The sequence below is a fragment of the Gracilinanus agilis genome, chromosome 5 (assembly GCF_016433145.1).
Source record: "Gracilinanus agilis isolate LMUSP501 chromosome 5, AgileGrace, whole genome shotgun sequence".
NCBI classification, from domain to species: Eukaryota; Metazoa; Chordata; class Mammalia; order Didelphimorphia; family Didelphidae; genus Gracilinanus; species Gracilinanus agilis.
In genome coordinates, this window is record NC_058134.1 from 222,765,245 (window position 1) to 222,784,529 (window position 19,285).

General features: G+C 43.1%; 1 protein-coding gene across 1 annotated transcript in view; it reads right to left on the reverse strand.

Annotated features, from left to right (window-relative positions):
• BTBD11 (BTB domain containing 11) overlaps positions 1 to 19,285 on the reverse strand; it is a 334,485-nt gene that overhangs the window by 39,166 nt on the left and 276,034 nt on the right. Inside the window, exon 5 of the mRNA XM_044679134.1 lies at positions 4,736 to 4,901. Coding sequence (XP_044535069.1) covers positions 4,736 to 4,901 — 166 coding nt within the window. The remainder of the gene's footprint in view (positions 1 to 4,735; positions 4,902 to 19,285) is intronic.

The window sequence follows — 19,285 nt, forward strand, 5'->3', positions numbered from 1 at the left end:
GCTACCCCAGATGGAGCATTTACTAAGCATTTACTATGAACCAGGCACTCTGCCATGTATATACCGTCTCTATGCAGATGGTTCTCAGACCTATATACCCTACTCTAACCTCCCTCCTAAGTGCCAAACTTGCACCACCAACTGCCCATTAGACATCTCAAACTCAACCTCTCTGAAACAAATCTTGACTTTTCCCATTAACTTTGCTCTCTTCTAAATTTCCTCAACCAGCCAAACTCCTCCCTCTCCCCTCTGTGCTGAGTCCATTGCCAAATCTCAGGTTTCTTTTTCTAAATTCTCCTTATCTTTTCTCACACAGCCACTTCTCTGGAGCAGGTCCTGATCACCTTTCCCCTGGATTATTACTGTCTCCTGAAACAGCCGTGCTTAACCAAGCCTCTCCTCTACTCCAATCCATCTTCTGCTCATCTCTTAAAGTGATTTTCCTGAAGTATAGGTTGGCTCATGATCACCAATAAAATCAATGAACTCCACTGGCTCCCTCTAGGATCAAATATAAAATCCCCCCAACTTACCTCCACCCACCCCACTTCCTAATCTTCTTAAATGCTACTTTGTGATTCAGTCATACTGGCTCCTTTGCAATTTTAGGGCCCTGATGCCTCATCTCCAGCCCCCAGGCCTTCTTTGTATTGCCTCCCTATAGATGGGGTGTGTTCTCTTCTCAACTGTACCTTTTCAAATTCCTGGTTTCCTTCAGGCTTTAGTTCAAACACATCATCTACATAAAACTTCTTTTTAATCCTCTCAGCTGTTAGTGCCTTCTTCCCTAATACTAACAATCACAATGATGAATAGCATTTCTTTTTCTGAAACCCTTACCTTCTGTCTTAATATAGATACTAAGTATTGGTTCTAAGGCAGAAGAATAAATAGTATTTATATAGCACTATAAGGTTTGCAAAGCACTTTTCATGTGTTATCTCATTTGGTCCTCACAACAACCCAGTGAGGAAGGGCTATTTTTATCCTTATTTTGCAGAAAGAGCAAATTGAGGTAGAGACACTTAATATGATTGGCATTACTGGCAGGATTTGAACTCAAGTCTTCCCAACTCCAAGTCTAGGACCCTATTTACTGTACCATGAAGCTGCTTATCTTGTATTTATTTCTTTATATAATGCAGACATGCATTATATTGTTGTCTCCCTCCTTTAATCAACTACATTTATTACATTTAGACTGTAAGTTCCTTGAGGGCAAGGCTTGTTTGATTTTTGAATGGCTCTTGGTAGCCAAGGAAAGCGATTAATAAGGGCCTATTGATTAAGTAAAGTGCTTTGGAAACTTACAAGTGTCACAGACACAGGGGCTATTTAAACATGGAGACTCCTAGAATGGCAACTTGCTTGGACAATTGTCATTCACCAGCAAAAATAAACGGAGGACCAATGGCTTGTGGCAACTGTATGACTACCTGAGGTTCTTGGGCTGGCTATACACTTGACTGGATTGGTATAGAACCTTCTGAAGCCCTAGGACTGAATCCTGGCTTATCACTTCACATTTATGATTTTCTAGGTGATCTTGGATGAATCATTCACCTTCCTTAGCTATATTACAGGATATCTATTCGCCAGCTTCTTGGTAACATCATAGTTGATCCCTTAGGGCTATTCATAATTTACAGAGTTGTAGAATTAGAGTTAGATGGGACCTCAAAGGTGATTCTTGTACCACCTCTTCATTTTACAAAGAAGGAAACTGAGGCCCAGAGGCAAATGGCTTGTCCAAGGGGATTGAGGAGGCAAGTGACAGATAGGATTTGAACTCTGGTTCTCTGATGCTAGAAGTCAGTCCAATGGACTGCTGTGACTCATCTATCTATTAGACAGAGCTATTTCCTCATTTGCTCTCATATTTGATAAATGTTAGGCATATAATAATGGGAATCATCCCTTATTAATAAGGGAGAATGTTAGAAAGTGTCATCACTTCCTTACTTTCCTTGGATAATGCTACAGTTAATAGCATTACTAGATATTATATTATTGTTATATGTAATCACTGTTACATATAACATTATTACTATTATACAAAATATGTACATAATACAATGAAATACCTTGTATCTGTAGACATCATAGGATGATGTGCAAAAGTCAAAGGATCTTAGGTCTAGCTTGAGCTAGAAGGAATTTTAGATTCATTCATTTATTTATTTAATTATTATTATATAAATTTTATTATTTTTATATAAATATTATTATTTAATGATAACATCATAGACTTACAGTTGGAAGGAACCTTAGAAGCCATTAAGTCTCTCTCTTTCATTTTACGGATAAGAAAACTGAGGCAGAGAATAAGAGACATGCCCAGAGTGGCACAACTAGGAATTGTCCGAGGCAGGATTTGAACTCAGGACTTCCTGACTCCAAGCCCGGCACTCTATGCGCTTTGTTACCTAAATAAACTCTCATCTAGTTTTTTTCATTTTACAAAATTTACCTAACCTCACCCAGATAGTAAGTAGTCAAATCAAGCTTTGAACCCCTGGGCTCAGTCTCTGGGATTCCAGAATCAGGGAACTCTCCAGGGTACTGACCTGTCTCATTTATTGGACTACTTTGTGTCGTGTCGGCTCCTACCGAGTTACTCATATGGCAGATATGACGATGAGTTCCATCAACCCACCAATGGTGGGAAGATCAGGCAGTATCCCTGACTCTCCACTCTCACTGGTAATGTCATAGTTAGTCACTGACACCCCATTGCCGTGTCTCCAGTTCTCCTGTCATTTGCCAAGTCATAGTTAACAGCTGAAACTTTCTGGGTGTCTAAGAGGGATGAGGGCAGTGGAAGGACTCACCCCTCTCTGCCTCACTTCTGACTAATACAAAAAGATATTTTCCAAGGGGGTAATAAGTGGTTTTCTATCATAGACATGAGGCAAGACCCTTTCAATTTCATATTTGGGACTCCTGAAAAGGAAGATGCAGCTCTAATCACGTAAAAGGATCAGCTAATCAATCAATCAACAATCACACATTTACTAAGCATAAATTGTGTACACAGTGAGCTGGCTCAGAATCAGGGGGCCTTGGGCTATAATCCCACCTCTCATACATACTGGCCATAACATCCTGGGAAAGTAATTGAACCTTTCAGTGCCCCAGACAACTCTCTTAAAACTAGAAGATTCAGAGAGCTAGCTTTGATGTCAGGAAGATTTGAATTCAAGTCTCACCTTTGAGACTGGCTGTGGGAACCTATGAGAATCCCTTAATGAATCAAAGCTCTAGAGCTCTTTTCAAGCCTAGAGTTGAATTGTACCAACTTGTAGGTAAAGAGGGTTTCCCCACTGGAAGAAAACACAGGTTCCATTCTTCTCTCTATCTGGGCTCTGGGAGAGGCACTGAATTCACCTCTTAGCTTTCCTCAACTATAAAAGGAGAATAGGAATATGTTCACTGTGCCATGTGAGAGAAAGAGCTTGAGTTCAAATCCCACCTCTGACACCCAATGGCTGTGAGCTTTGCTCTCTCGGGGTCCAGGGCAGCTCTCAGAGATTCTAAGGTGCAGACAAGGTATCGTCTACACTGGGAGAGAGAGAGTGCATTATACTAATGGATGTGCAAGTCTGGGCCAAAGAAATGAACAAACCAACCCACTTAAAACCAAACCCTCCCCTGAAGCTGTCATGAGACGTAAGGAAGATCCTGGATGGAAAGGAGGACCCTAAGGGGAAGCTGATGCCCAAGCACCCTGGGGAAGCCTCGGTACTGACGCCCTGCCTCGTGCTTTCACCGTGGAGACCCTCCAGACCAGCCCCGCAGACAGCAGGGGGAGCTCCCGGGCATCGCTGCAAGGATGGAAATGGATGGAGCCAACGCTGGTGACTGCAGTGAGCTGAAATGCTCTGTGTGTGCCTGTCAGGGTCTGTGTGTATGTGTATCGATGTGGCTCTATGTGTACATGCACACACCTGTGTATCTATACGTGCCCGTGTGCATGCATCTCACATGCATGTCCAAGTGTGCCTGCATGTGTATGTATGTATGTATGTATGTGTCTATATCTGCTGGCATTGTATGTCTATGTGTAGCTGTAAATATGTCTCTGTGTGTATGTATATCTACAATCCATAGGAGTATATATGTTTGTATGTGGATCATACGTATGTATGTGTCTCAGTGCACCCAAATAGGTATGCCTATGTATCTGCACACATGTGCATATGTATGTTTGCTTTCCTAGGTATGTGTGTCTCTGTGTCTACATATGTATGCATGTGTGTATGCCTTAACAATATACATGCACCTGGATCTACACACAATGAGATCTACATGTATGCCCATGTGGCAGCACGTGTCAATTTCAGTGTGTCTGCATGTACACACATGTCAATATATGTATCTGCATGTATGTCTATAGAGTCATGAACTGTAGATCTATGTGTGCATGGTACATATGTATATATGTGTCTCTGTCTGTAGATGGGTTTCTATGTCTCTGCATATACACACATGTGTTTGCATATATGTATAAACATGTCAACATATGTATTCACATGTAACGGTGTATGGATTTGTGCGTGCGTATCTGCATGTACCCATATTTGTAGGTATCTATACACACAGACTACACGTATGATACATGTTCATACAGCTGTGTGCACGTGTAGTTTACACGCATGTGCACGTGTGCATGCTCGTCCCTGTTCCCCTCTGCGCCCGCAGAAGCCCTGCTCCCACTCAGACACCACTGTACCTGCTCGCTCATCGTGTTGATCCCGTCGGGTCCCAGCAGGGACGCCGCCTGCTTTACTAAGTCCGTCCGTCCACAGTTCAGCATCCGGAAGCCCAGGTCCTGCTTGAATTTCGCCTCTGTGGCCACGGCGTCCAGTTTCCGAGAGGCACAGAAGCAGTCGTCGGCCCTTAAGAAAGTTGGGGATGATCTCGTTAGCGCAGTGCTCTCGGGGGGCTCTTCTCAGGGGACGAGTCACACCCCGAGGACCTGGCCTCGAATCCTGACTCGGCCACTTGCTACCTGCATGACCACAGACCAGCCACTTTCCTTCTCTGCCCCTCAGTTTCCCTACCTATAAAACGAGAGCCTTGAATTAGGTAATCCCTAAGGTCCCCTATGGTTCCCAAACTATAAAGTCCTATAGCTGGATGATGCTAAAATATCCTAATGAAGTCTAGAAAGCTTAGCACAATGGAAAGACCCCTAGAATTGGAGTCAGAAGACCTGAGTTCAAATACTGTTTTTTTTTTTTTTTTTTTTTTTTTTTTAAAAACCCTTACCTTCCGTCTTGGAGTCAATACTGTGTATTGGCTCCAAGGCAGAAGAGTGGTAAGGGTAGGCAATGGGGGTCAAGTGACTTGCCCAGGGTCACACGGCTGGGAAGTGACTGAGGCCAGATTTGAACCTAGGACCTCCCGTCTCTAGGCCTGACTCTCATTCCACTGAGCTACCCAGCTGCCCCTCAAATACTGTTTTATCCCTTCTTTTATTGATTAGGTGTTTGATCTTAGATAACTTACATAATTTCTCTGTGCTTCATTCAGTTCATCTGTAAAATGGAGATAATGACATTTATAAGACCTCCCACTGTGGGAGCAATTAAGGATAGAGTTCTAGATTTAAGAAATGCCATTGGGGGGGCAGCTGGGTAGCTCAGTGGATGGAGAGCCAGGCCTAGAGTTGGGAGGCCCTGGATTCAAATCTGACCTTAGACCCTTCCTAGCTGTGTGACCCTGGGCAAGTCACTTGACTCCCATTGCCTACCCTTACCACTCTTCTGCCTTAGAACCAATACACAGTATTGATTCCAAGATGGAAGGTAAGGGTTTAAAAAAATGCCATGCTACTTTTCCCACCCTGAAAATTCAACATACACATACATGCATCTATGTCAAATACATATATATGTACATACACAACTTTTTTAAAATTTTTAAACCCTAATATCTTTTTGTATATATCCTTCTATATTAATTTTATTTGTTACAGGGCTAGGCAATGGGGGTTAAGTGACTTGCCCAGAGTCACACAGCTAGGAAGTGTCTGAGGCCAGATTTGAACCTAGGACCTCCCGTCTCTAGGCCTGGCTCTCAATCCACTGAGCCATCCAGCTGCCCCCTACATACACAACTTTTATACAGTGCTCTAAAATTTCTCAATCCTTTTCCCTCTATTAATCCATCAATCACTAACCGATTGATCAAATTCACACTTAGAAGGTTTACAAATCACTTTACACCTATTATTTTATTTGAGCCTCTTTAACAACCCTGTTGGGGAGGTCCTCTCATTACTCCTATTCCCTAAATGAGGAAACATGAGATCTGAGAACTTCAGTGATCTCCCAAGGTCACTCAGCTTGTGTGTGAGGCAGGATTCCAGCTCTGGCTTTCCTGATTCCGAGTGCGGTATTCTGTCCCTTGGGCCACCTAGCTGCCTCAGCGACGTGTTAACTCTGATTAGTTGTATCTCCTGAAGGCACAAATCTCCAACACCATCTGTGTTACTTTCTTTTCTCCTTTATGGACACTCGTTTATTTTTAAAACTTTCTGTCCCAGTAACATCTCTAGGATCAAAAGATAAGGGCTAGGCAAATGGGGTTAAGTGATTTAGCCAGGGCCACACACAGCTAGGAAATGTCTGAGGTAAGATTTGAACCTAGACCTTTCTGACTCCAGGCCTGATATTCTATGCTCTGTGTCACTTAGCTGTCCCCTGGATACTCATTTTTTTTACCTCTAAGACCTCCTCAGAGTCTGCATTATACACCAGCACCAGCTAGATTCCCTGTTGTCCCAACAGGGAACATTTCTTGTTGATATCTCTCATAATATTATTGAAATATCATGGATAATAACATTGGTATTAATATTGATGATAATGTTGGAAATCATCTAGGATGAGGCTGGAATGAAGGGCCAGAAACCAGGAGTTCTGAGTTCTATTTCCAGTACCAAATACTTCTTATATCATCTTTGGCAAAGCTGGCTCTCCTTTTCTGGTTGTGGGATAAAAGAAAAGGATTCTCTTCCTGAAGAGGAGGTTAAGGGTATGGCCCAGGGGTGAGGCAAACAAACACTGCCACCAAAGCAAATGTGGCAGCTTTCCCACTCTAGCTTTGTCTAGATACCCTAGATAAAGCATTGCATCGTTGGTTGTTCTTCAATTTTAAAATATTTTTTATTGATTTTCTTTTCTTTATGTTATCTAATTTCCCAACAACAACTTCCTAATTTTCCAATTTCCCTTCCTGCACCCAGAGAACCATTTCTTAAAACAAAGAATAAAAAGGTAGGGGAAAAGCCACTCATCCCAACTCATGAACACATCAACCAAGTTCGATAGACATTGAGGGTCCAGTGGTGGGTTCTTCAAAAGGGCTGAACAAAAATGCTACTCTGTCCCCCTCTGCATCCTGCATGAGGGTCTCAGGTGCTGCAAAGATCACAGAATCAAGACAGGCTCTGTGGGGCAGGAAGGCAGCAGCTGCTGCTAAAATCCCCAAGGAGGGTCCCAATCTCTCCCCCATTTGGCTGATGCCTTTAAAGCATATGAGTAGGAAGAACCTTGATTTCTAGCATGATGTTTAGTTTGTTTGAACTTATTTCTGTGTGAGTTGGATGGAAGGAGAGCAAGTGAGCCGGGCAACACTGTTTCTTGGCATAACAGGTTAGCTCTTGGGTTGTGGCATTCCTGGAACACTTTTTCTCTCTGTATATATCTTCGTTTCCTTAAGTGGTCTTAAGGTGCTGAATCCTTGAGAGCAGATTTCTAATCCTCAGAGGTTAGAGAATTGTTGGTGGTTAGAGGTCAGACCTCCTTACCAAGCTACTTACCAAGTCACATCAGTGTGCCTTAGGGCTAGATTCTCTCTCTGTCTGTGTCTCTGTCTCTCTCTGTCTGTCTCTCTCTCTCTCTCTCTGTCTGTCTGTCTCTCTCTCTCTCTCTCTCTCTCTCTCTTTCTCTCTCTCTCTCTCTCTCTCTTTCTCTCTGTCTCTGTCTCTGTCTCTCTCAAAAAAACCCAACACCTTACTGTACATCTTAGAATCAATACTATGTATATATGTAGTTCCAAGGCAGAAGAGCAGCAAAGGCTAAGCAATGGGGGTTAAGTGGGTCACACAGCTAGGAAATATTTGAGGCCAGATTTGAACCCAGGACCTCCCATCTCCGGGCCTGGTTCTCAATCCACTGAGCCACCCAGTTGCTTCAGGTATAGACATTTATGTACATTGGTGGAATGTGTGTGTGTGTGTGTGTGTGTGTGTGTGTGTGTGTGTATGTGTCTAATCTATCTGTATCTCTATATAATATCGTAGTTGATCCCCACAATAGTCCAGGGGGTGGGTGAGTGTTATTATTATCCCCTATCCCTTCCTACTTTATAGGGGAGGAAATTGAATCTGCAGAGAGTCAGTGGATATATTAAGCATTTACTGTATCCTGAGCACTGAGGATACAAAGAAAGACAAGAACATCATCCCAGGCTCAAGCTCACATCCTCAGTTAGGTGGCAACGTTGAAATGACTGTGGGCATGTGAGACGCATGCTAAGTAGATGGATGCCAGTCTCAGAGGGAAGGCACGGGGTGCGGGCGCGATGTGGACAGGGGCAGGGGGGAAGAAGACCTCCCACAGAAGGCTGGATTTGAGGTGAGTCATCAAGGAATCTAAGAGGTGGAGGTGAGGGGTCAGTGCAGATGGGGTCAGACAGGGCACAGGCATGCAGGCCGGAGATGATGGAAGTTTCTATAAGAAGGCCAGGGGGGTTGGAGTTCAGAGTGTATGGAGCAGAGGAGAGTATAATAAGCCTGGGCAATCCTGTGCCAAACAAAATACATTTAGCAAGGGGGCAGCTAAGGGGCTCAGTAGAATGACAGCTAGGCCTGGAGACAGGAGGTCCTGGGTTCAAATCTATCCTCATACACTTCCTACCTGTGTAATCCTGGGCAAGTCACTTAACCCCTATAGCCAAGCCCTTACTGCTCTTCTGCCTTGGAACCAATACACAGTATCCATATAAGATGGAAAGTAAAGGTTATAAAAAAATTAGCAGGTGACAGGTAGAATTGGGGCCTGGGTCTTCCTGAGCTCTCTATCCTTCCCACCACACTGTTTCCCCTTCTATAATCACCAAGTACTTTACCACTGCTGACCACGAACAGGCTCCCTGGCACCTCAGGCACCTGGGGCTCAGCCTGGTGGGAAGTGATAGTTTTTGCTGAGCTTGGCTTTTGGAGGTTTGGGGCAAAAACTAGAGCCTTTAGAGAGAGGGTTTACAGAGCGAGACAATTCTGCTAGTTTTATGAAGACTATAGGACAATGAATAAATGAAAGAATGGTTGAAAGAAAGAAAGGGAGAAAAAAGAAATGAATAGCATTTGACAAATTGAGGGCATACGAATACAGAAGGCAAGACTACGTTTGAGAAGCTTACATTCTAATTGGGACAGACAAAATGTCTAAGAGGGTGGTAGCCAGGGTGGAGTTTTTGGACCAGGCAAGTCACAGGGCGGGTAAGTCAAGCCACAGGGCAATTGATAGACATGTCCTTCCTAGGAATGGTGGGGCTGATTTGATTACTCTTCTAAGAATGAGATGTGGAATACTGGGTGGAGGATTTGGTGAGGAGGATTGGTACTTTGGTATAGAATGGAGACACTTGGGAAGTATAAAGGTCTTTCTGGTCCAGAAAAGAAGAATGCTCACCAATCAGAAGCCCAGGACAATAAGTGGTGGAGAGTTTCTTCACTGCCTGAGTTCCTACATTAATTTTAATCATAGGTCTAGCCCAGTGATGGGCAAACTTTTTAAAGAGGGGGCCCAAGGAAAGGAAATTCTCATCTGTCAGTCTGTGTCTAAGGCAGCTCTTTCCAAGTTTCATTGTATTGTATCCTACTCGTTGTGTTCGTCAGATTAGGAATAATGTCTTGCAGCCTGATAGAACATTTCAGGGGGCCGCATCTGGCCCGCAAGCCGTAGTTTGCCCATAACCGACCTAGACAAATCTCTCTCTCCCTCTCCTCCTCTCTCTCTCTCTCTCTTTCTTTGTGTGTATCTCTGATCCATCTGTATCTCTATCTTCGCCTCTCTCTGCAAACTTTTTATTAGTCACAGAGCACAAGGCAAGGAGAATAATGTCTTTCAAGATGAGAGTGCAAACAGCAAAGACTAGAGGAGACATGCAATCCAATAGTTGTAGTGGGCTCCTTCTGGTCCAATAGGAGAAATGAGATAAGGAAAAGAGCACAATAATACTAGTGTCCATGTCCCATTATTGGAGAATGTCATGCAAGAGGAGAACTGGCTCTACGGAAAAGCATACCATCTCTAGAAGGGCCTGATAATAGCACTGAAGGAACATTAGCAGTGATGACAGTTCATAGAATTATCAATTTGGAGATAGAAGAGACTTTAGAGATTACCTAGTCCAACCCTTCGCATTACAAATGAGGGAACTGGGACCAAGGCAATGAAAAGTCTTATCCAAGGTCATAAAATTGCAGAGCTGCAATTTTAAACCAGCATGACTTTTGATTTGAAAACTCGAAATCTTTACCCTGTACTATCGTTGAGGCAAGACAAAGAAGCAGTTATTCGCTTTTCTTCTTTTGAGTCAAGAGAAGAAAAGGGAGAGGGAAGAAGAAAGAAAAAATGAGAGATCTATTTAGCAGATGTCTGGATAATTGAAAAACCAGCCCCTATCCCTTTCTATCATGCCTCCATTCCAGGTTAGCTGCTGTTTCCCAAATATCTCATCTAGTAGTTACTCTTTCTGTCCAGGTAGTCTGTGGTAGACCTTGTTGACAAAATCCCTTTGTTTTTTCTTTCATTGATCTTCATCCAAATGCCTTAGTTTATGCTTTCTCCTCTGGTTCTCATATTTCCACACACGAGTAATATCAGTTTAGAATATTATTTCACACTCTCCTTCTCTACCTCCCTTTACCTATTTTGTTCCTTTACAATAAGAGTTCTATTTTCAGAGCCACATTCTAGTAACAGGGTCCATACTACCAAGTCTCAGTAATATCAATTAATAACACCAGCCTTCTTACAGTAGGATCTTGAGCTGACCTTGCTTATTCTCCATATGTTCTGTATTTGAAGACAACATTCTCTCTGAGAGTATCTTCTATTTATAGTTTAGTCTGTCTATCTATCTATCTCTGTCTCTATCTACTCTATCTCCCCATCTATCTCTATCTTTTTATTTATCTATCTCTCCATCCATCCATCCATCCATCCTACCACCTATTTTTTTTTTGTACAAGTTTTTACATGTGTTTCCTTCAACGGAATGTGATCTCCTTCAGGGAAAGTATCATTTTTTGGACCTTTCCCATATCTTCATCACTTGGCACAATGCCTGGCATACAGGAACCACTTAATAAGTACATGCTGAATGATGGACATCTGAGGTTGTAGGTTTTATATCTAATTTTTGGATTATTAAAATAGCTTTTGAGGGGATTTTGTCCAATTTCTAAGTATCTCTTCTACCCTTCTTTTTCCTGTTTTGTAACCATACTTTATGACATTCAGCTTTATATTCAAGGAGTCTTCTCCCTCTCCCACTATCCTTAGGCCACTCTTTCCTCATGAGAGGGTGGGACTAGATGAAATTCCTTCCAGCTCTAGATCTAGGATCCTAAAATTCCATAATCTCTGGGCTTCAGTCTCCTCCTTTATAAAATGAGCAGGCTGGACCAGATGGGCCTCTGAGGTCTCTTTCAGCCCTCAATCCATGATCCTATGACCTATGACTCTCAATCTATGATTACCTTTGGACCTTGGTTTCTAGAAAAGTTGACCATTTCAAGCAACAAACATTTAATAACTTCTACTATGTTCCAGGCACTATAATAAATATGTGGGATACCAAAAGAGACAATGGATAGTTCCCTGCCTCAAAGAGTTTACAATCTATATGGTCTTGAAGGTCCCTCCTAGCTGTTTCTCTGATCTAAGGACCTCCTTTTCCTTTTTTCTGTTCTTTTTAATAGGAACATTAGAAATGGCCCTCAGAATCTTTTCAGGTCTAAATTAGTGATCCCATGATCTCCAGGATCCCTGGGAAAACACACTGACATAGTAAATTGGGCAGTGGTTTCTATGACATCTGTGTACCAGATATTTTCCACATGGGTATCTCATTATGCCCTATGCCCATGGTGGCGAACCTATGGCATGTGTGCCACAGGGGGCACTCAGAGCCCTCTCTGTGGGCACGTGCGCCATCACCACAGCATAGAGTTCACCAGAGTTTGCTACCAGAAAGAGAGAGGGATGCAGGGACAAGCTGCTCCCCTCCCCTTCCCCATAGGTATCTGAGAACATTTCTTGTATCACTCAGCCTTCTAAGAGGTTTGTGATTACTGCCCTGCATGATAAGACCATCTGATGAAACCCACTTTTCAGTCATTCTCTTTTTCCTTTTTCTTAACCTCCTCTACAAACTACTTAGTTTATTCTTTGATGCCAACTTTTTCTGAGTTTGAGTTCCCAGAAGGCAAGTTCAAGCTGTTTGTGAGCTCTGAGATTAGCAGAGTGAATTGAAGCAGAAAGTACATGCTTTGGGCAGCTGGACAGAGGGGTGGGGCTTGCAAAAAATGTCCTTCAGGTCTAGGAAGAAGGGGAAACAGAGCTGCTCCCTGAGTGTTGGTTCTGCACATGTGCTATGTCTTTGACAACACTGGTCTATACTAAGAAATTATGAGATGGGAGAAAACACTGTCCTTCCCCTCCCATCCCCGCTTTAACTAGTCTCTTCCCATCCAGGCCAATGGGAACACGTGATGGCTATTGTTTTCAAAGGACCATGGGCCTAGGAACTTTTTCTCCATCTTCCTTTGCTACACTCACCCTCACTCCCATGAATTCCTCACTCTCCTACCCCAAGAGTGTGGCCCAACCCATGCTAACAGCTGCCAAAGCTGACAAGTGCTCTGGAACGCAGATTCCTGGGCAAGATTTACAAGGGTCTAGTGATGGCCCTGAGGTGGGGAAGGGATTAAAATCAGGAACAGGAAAATGTGCTCTTGGTGTGCTCACAGTCTAAGCATGCCCTTCTGATAGAGGAATGTGAGAGGGGCAGGGCCAGGGAAGGGAAAGCCTGTCTGTCTGCTCACTGTGCCCTATGGCTTGGGTTTCACAGGCTGCTGGATGGGCTCACCTGGAGTGAATCCATTGGGCAGATTAGGACCAAGAATTCCCCAGCCTTCTTCTTTTAACCCTCAAATGACTCTCCGAGAGACACAAGGAAAAGAGAAAACCAGCATCTCATCTGTTACCCAAGACAGCTAGTATTTATATCATACTATAAGGTTTGCAAATCACCCTACACATATTTTATTCTCATGACAATCCTGGGAGGGAAGGGCTCTTGTTATCCCTGATTTGGAGGGAAGATGAGGAAATGGAAGCTGAGATGCTAAGAAACTTGCCCTAGGGTCATATAGCTGGTAAATATCTGAGTCCGAATCTGAACTCAAGACTTTCTGTCTCTAGGCAGAGTGCTATATCCACTGGTTTACTGGAATCTTGCTAAAAGAGGATAATTATCATGATTATATTATTTATATTTATCATATTTTATAGCATATTTTCTGTCTTAGCAGAAAGGCAAAGGCTATGCAATCAGAGTTAAGTTACTTGCCCAGAGCCACACACAGATAGGAAGTGATGTTGCTGGCTTGGGAGCCAGGAAGACCTGGATTCAAGTCCAACTGTTGATCTCTCCTAGCTGTGTGACCCTAGAAGAGTCACCTAACTACTTAAGCAAAAGATATTCGACATTGTTAGAGAGAGTTTTTTCACCTGGGAGTTACCCAGGACCAAGTTTCTCTTTTGTCCATGCCAATTCTACCCATACTCTCATTTTCCTACACAACTGTCTGGGCTTTAAGCTCCCCAGACACTCTCTCACCCCCTCTTCTCTTACACCTCCCTCCTTTTGAATCACCAACTCACTCCAAACAATGCCACCTCTGTCCACTGGGACTCCTCACCACGCCCCAGACACTCACTCACTACCCAGACGCTTCTAGCACCAGCACGAAGCTTCCATCTTTAGCTGTCCTGAACAGGGCTGGAGAATAATCAGTAGCTATGAGCATCGGTGTATCCCCACTGCCTCCTGCCCGTTAAAAGGATGTGTCCACCAGGGCTCTGTCTCGAGCTTTCCTCTAATCTCGCTGGGTTCTCCCCTACGTAGATTTAGAAGTCTGGTTTCATCAACTCCAATGGGCTCAAGTATCATCTCTTCACTTCCCTGCCATCTTTCATCAGCCACCTCGTGCCTAGAGCAGAAACCACAGGAAAAGTAGCCAAGGACACCGTACTGGGGCAACATGGTGGCCTTGCATATATGGGACTGGACCACACTGACTGATTTCCAGTTTGGCACTGGTGAAGCCAATGAAGGGACAATCCTTATGTCTCCCTGGGACTGAAGAGAACTGCTCAGGATCGGGAATATGGACAGTGAGCTACAAATATGCCCCAATGGATTTGCTGAGAATGGCACTTAAAAAAACCCCTGACCTTCCATCTTAGAATCAATACTGTATACTGGTTCCAAGGCAGAAGAGCAATAAGTTCTAAGCAATGCGGGTCACACAGCTAGGATGTATGAGGTCAGATTTGAACCTGGGAGAGAATGGCAAATTTTTAGCTCAGGTTACAGGGTAGAGAGGAGGAACTGAGAGAGGGATGACTGGCCAATGAGAGCCCAGCCTTTAGAGCATGCACACTATTCACTCTTTACTGCAATATTCCCATAAGGCCAGATCAGCCTACTTGTAGAAGTGCATGATGGAGAAGCCCTTCCCCTCCCTAGCTCAGAGCATGGATAGATATTCTAAGCTTCCTGTCAGTATACCATGAGGAGAAAAGTAGCCTTTTAAATGGGCATCCGAACTAAAATCGAGTGTGCATAGAATGGCTTAAATAGATGAAAATCCACTTTCTTCATGGCGAAGAAGAAATACTTTTTCTGCCTCTGGATAGAGAGAGAAGCAGCAGGAGAGATGAAAATAGCCAGATGCCTACTTTCCCCACCTGGCTGCCATTTGACTGTGAATACACGGGGCTCCCTGCTTCTGCCTCTGTCATGCCAGGTGGGTTGGAGGGCGTATTTTTGTACTTCTGTCCTTGTTGTACTTTCTCAGTAAATAGCCTTTTGTAAAAGCTAATTGATATCCATTGGTCAAACTGATATTGAGAAGAGATTGGCTGGTTACCTGATATTGGGGAGTTACTAAGTGGTGGAAGAATATTTGGAAAAATACCAGATGGGGGCTCATGGGCAGGAATACTAGAAAGACAAGTCTTCCTGCTTCTCAGGTTTGCCTTTGGAATCTGGAGAGAATAAGTGGTATGTCCCTATTTGCCAGTAGAGTACAGATTGATACAGTAAGTCCCATCCATGGGCAGCTAGGTGGCTCAGTGGATAGAGAGCTCGGCCTAGAGACCAAAGGTCTTGGGTTCAAACCTGACAATGGACACTTCCTATCTGTGTGACCCTGGGCAAGTTACTTAACCCAAATACCTAGCTTTTAAAAGAAAGAATGAGTCCCAGCGCCTATGTGCCACATCTGTAATTTTCCAAACTAGAATAGCCCTTCCTGACCACTAGTCCCTTCTATGTGTTGTCTGTCCCATCAGAATGTAAGCTGAGGGCAGGATCCACTTTACTTTTGTATTTTCATCTATAGTGCTTAGTATATAGTACCTGGTATGTAGTTAGCACTTAATAAATGCTTTAAATTCACCCCCATTGTTTTGAAGATTAAAAATAAATGTCAGGGGCAGTTAGGTGGCTCAGTAGAGCCAGGCCTAAAGATGGAAGGTACTGGGTTCAAACCTGGTTTTAGACACTTCTTGGTTGTGTGACCCAGGACAAGTCACTTAAGCCCCATTGCCTAACCCTTATTCCTTTTTTGCCTTGAAACCAATACACAGTATTGAGTCTAAGATGGAAGGTAAGGGTTTAAAAAAATGTCACTGTTTATCATTGAAAGCCCTTCATCATTTTGCTCCAATATCCCTTTTTAATCCATCTTTCCATTTCTCTCCCCAACATTTTATGCTCCAGCTAAGTTGGATTATTTACTCTTCCCTGCATGTGGCATTCCATTATCTCCTGCCTCAAGGTCTTTGCTCAGGCTATCTCCCATACTTAGTGTGCCTTCTCTCCCTCCTTCCACCTCTTGGCATCTCTAGCTCCTTTCAAGTGCCACCTCTCCAGAGTCCTCCCATGGCCCCAGTGTTGACTTTCCCTTGGCATTCAAATTACTTTGTAATCTACTGATCAGTGAGGCAGTGTGGGAGAACAGAAAGAAGGCTCCCTTGGGAATCCGAAATTCCATCTCTGACACCTCCTCCCTGTGTGACCTCGGGCAGGCCATTTAACTTCTCTGGGCCTCAGCTTCCTTCTCTGTAAAATATGGGGGTTGCCCTATCAGATATTCTCTGAGATCTGTTCCAGTTGTAACACTTTGTTTCATTCAGTGGAATGGAAACTCCTGGAGGGCAGGGCTAGTTTCACTTTTGTTTTGGGATCTCCTAGCACAGTGCCCAAGACACAATAAACAGGAGTTTAATAAATGCCCATGGAATAAGTGAATGAAGACCTAGATGGAATCAAAGTCCCTTGAGGGCAGGGAGAGCTTCATTTTTGTCTTTGCATGACCAATGCCCAACTCAGCACATAAGGGCCCCTCCATGAATGCTTGCTCAATTCAATGGAATGTGCCCGTGCCAGATCTGAGCCCTCATTTGTCACTGAAGACACAGGTCAGCTGAGTGGGTTTAAGCCAAGAAGGGATAGGGATATGCTTTTCGCACACTGGAGGCTAAGGGGGCAAAATGTTTGCAGAAGTGTGATCCAAGATGCTCTGGGCTCCTAGTCCCTTCAAAGGCCCCCCAGACCCCCTGACACTTTTAAGGAAAGTGGCTTGGGGAGGGACAGAGGGACCCAGGGTAGAGAAGAGAGTTCCCAGGTTACTGAGGAGATGCCAATGTGTCTGCATCCTGGGGGTGGAGGAAGAAGGGGAGAGTGAGGCGGACACTGGGTTACTGCCAGGCTGTCAGAACCCAGTGAATAGATGTTGGGAGGAGAAGGGACCAGCATCTCTATGGAGGCTGCACAGACTGGGCTGCCCACGGGGTGCCGTGCTTTTTATCCAAATGTGGAGGAGGACAAGGACACGCAAGGGGACAGCCAGCAGGACAGGGAGGGGAGCTACTTTTCTATTTGCTGCTGTTCTTGGGAGGTTTGAAGTCATCCCAAGTAATATGCCCAGGGATATTCAGCTGTAGGAGCTAACCTTCTGAAGGAAAGGATAAGGACTGGATTGTCCACAGGGCATTATGGGATTCATCCAAATCTGGCTCAAGTCAAGGACAAAGACCTGATAAGCATTGAGCACAATGCCTGCCACACAATAGCCTCTTTCAAAATGCTTGCTGAATGACTAACTGATTAAATTAAGGGGCTTGAGTTAATGTTGGGGGAAAGAGGAAGGAGAGGTAGAAATGTGTCCCAGGTCTTCAACTCTCCTCCTAGTAGAAAAAAATGCCAGATTGGGAGTGGGGAGACATGGATTTTAAATCCCAGATTCCTACTTACTATGTGTGACCTTGGCTGAGTCACAACCTCTTTGGGTCTCAGATACTTGAATTAAACTTGCAGACAAGGAAACTGAGGCCCAAGGAGTTTTTTTCCTCTCCCTATCCCTCCTACCCCCTCCTCCTTCCCTCCCTCCCTCCCTATCTCTCTGTCTCTGTCTATCTATCTGTCTGTCCCTCTTCTTTATCTCTCTCTCTAACACATATAAAGACACACAGTAGTAGTAGACATCAATAGAAGGCAAGATTTGAACTCTGATCTTTCTGGCTTCCAGTGTGATTGTTTTCTTGTCTCTTAGGGATCACTCACCCCCTCATGTCCTTCCACTCTTTCACTTTGCTCTGATCCTCATATACAGAGGTGTCTGAAGTAAAGGACTTCCCTTATAGGAGAGAGAATGTACCTGAATAAAAAGGATTGTTACTTATGGTATCATTAGTGGATCTGGAGCTCCTTAAGGGCTGGGACTGTCTTTTTGTCTCCTTGTGTTCCTGGTACTTAGTTGGTGCCTGACACATAGTAGGTACTTAAATAAATGTTTATTGTTTTTATTGATTGAATCCTTCTGTGTGGAGGGTACCAGCAATGGAACTTGGATTGAGGGATGTAAGGCTGAACAAAAGGCCTGGTCCTTGCCCTCATGGAACCTGCAAGAGTCTGATGATATAGCACATACCCAAAGAAAGAGTAGGATGCAATGGGGAAAACCATAGACCTGCCATCTAGGATCTAGATTCCAATTCTGGTTCCAGCTTTCCCTATGTTAAGGGAGGGAAAAAGAGCTTCGCATGTGCTAAGTGCAAGGGATACAAATACGAGCAAGAAACCTAATGCCTCTCCTTGAGGAACTGACATTCTACTGGGAGAAGACAACCCAGAAAGGGGAGGTAGAAAATGGGGTGAAAAAGATCAACTTGCTTGTCGTCCGTCTCAGGGAAGGGAGGAAGGGAGACGATTTGGATCTTAGAATTTTGGAAAACATATATGGAAGATCGATATCACATGGAATTGGGGAAATAAAGTATTAAAAATAAACAAAAAGAAATAAAGAGAATTGGGTGAAAGGGTGTGTGTGTGTGTGTGTGTTGGCATGGTGGAAGAGCTGTGAAGATCTAAAACCAGGTGAGGTAAGGCCACTGTTGGCCTCCTAGAGCCTGGGGTGGATTCTAGGGTCAGAGTTCAATTTTCCTGTGGGTAGGGTAGAAATGGGAATGATGGCCTAAGTGAAGTAGAAGATAGGAGGTATAGAAGATGAAGAGTGGCCCCCTACATCATGTTCTCTTTCTCTTCAATATTATATTATATTATATTATATTATATTATATTATATTATATTATATTATATTATATTATATTATATTATATTATATTATATTATATTATATTATATTATATTATATTATATTATATTATATTATATTATATTATATTATATTATATTATATTATATTATATTATATTATATTATATTATATTATATTATATTATATTATATTATATTATATTATATTATATTATATTATATTATATTATATTATATTATATTATATTATATTATATTATATTATATTATATTATATTATATTATATTATATTATATTATATTATATTATATTATATTATATTATATTATATTATATTATATTATATTATATTA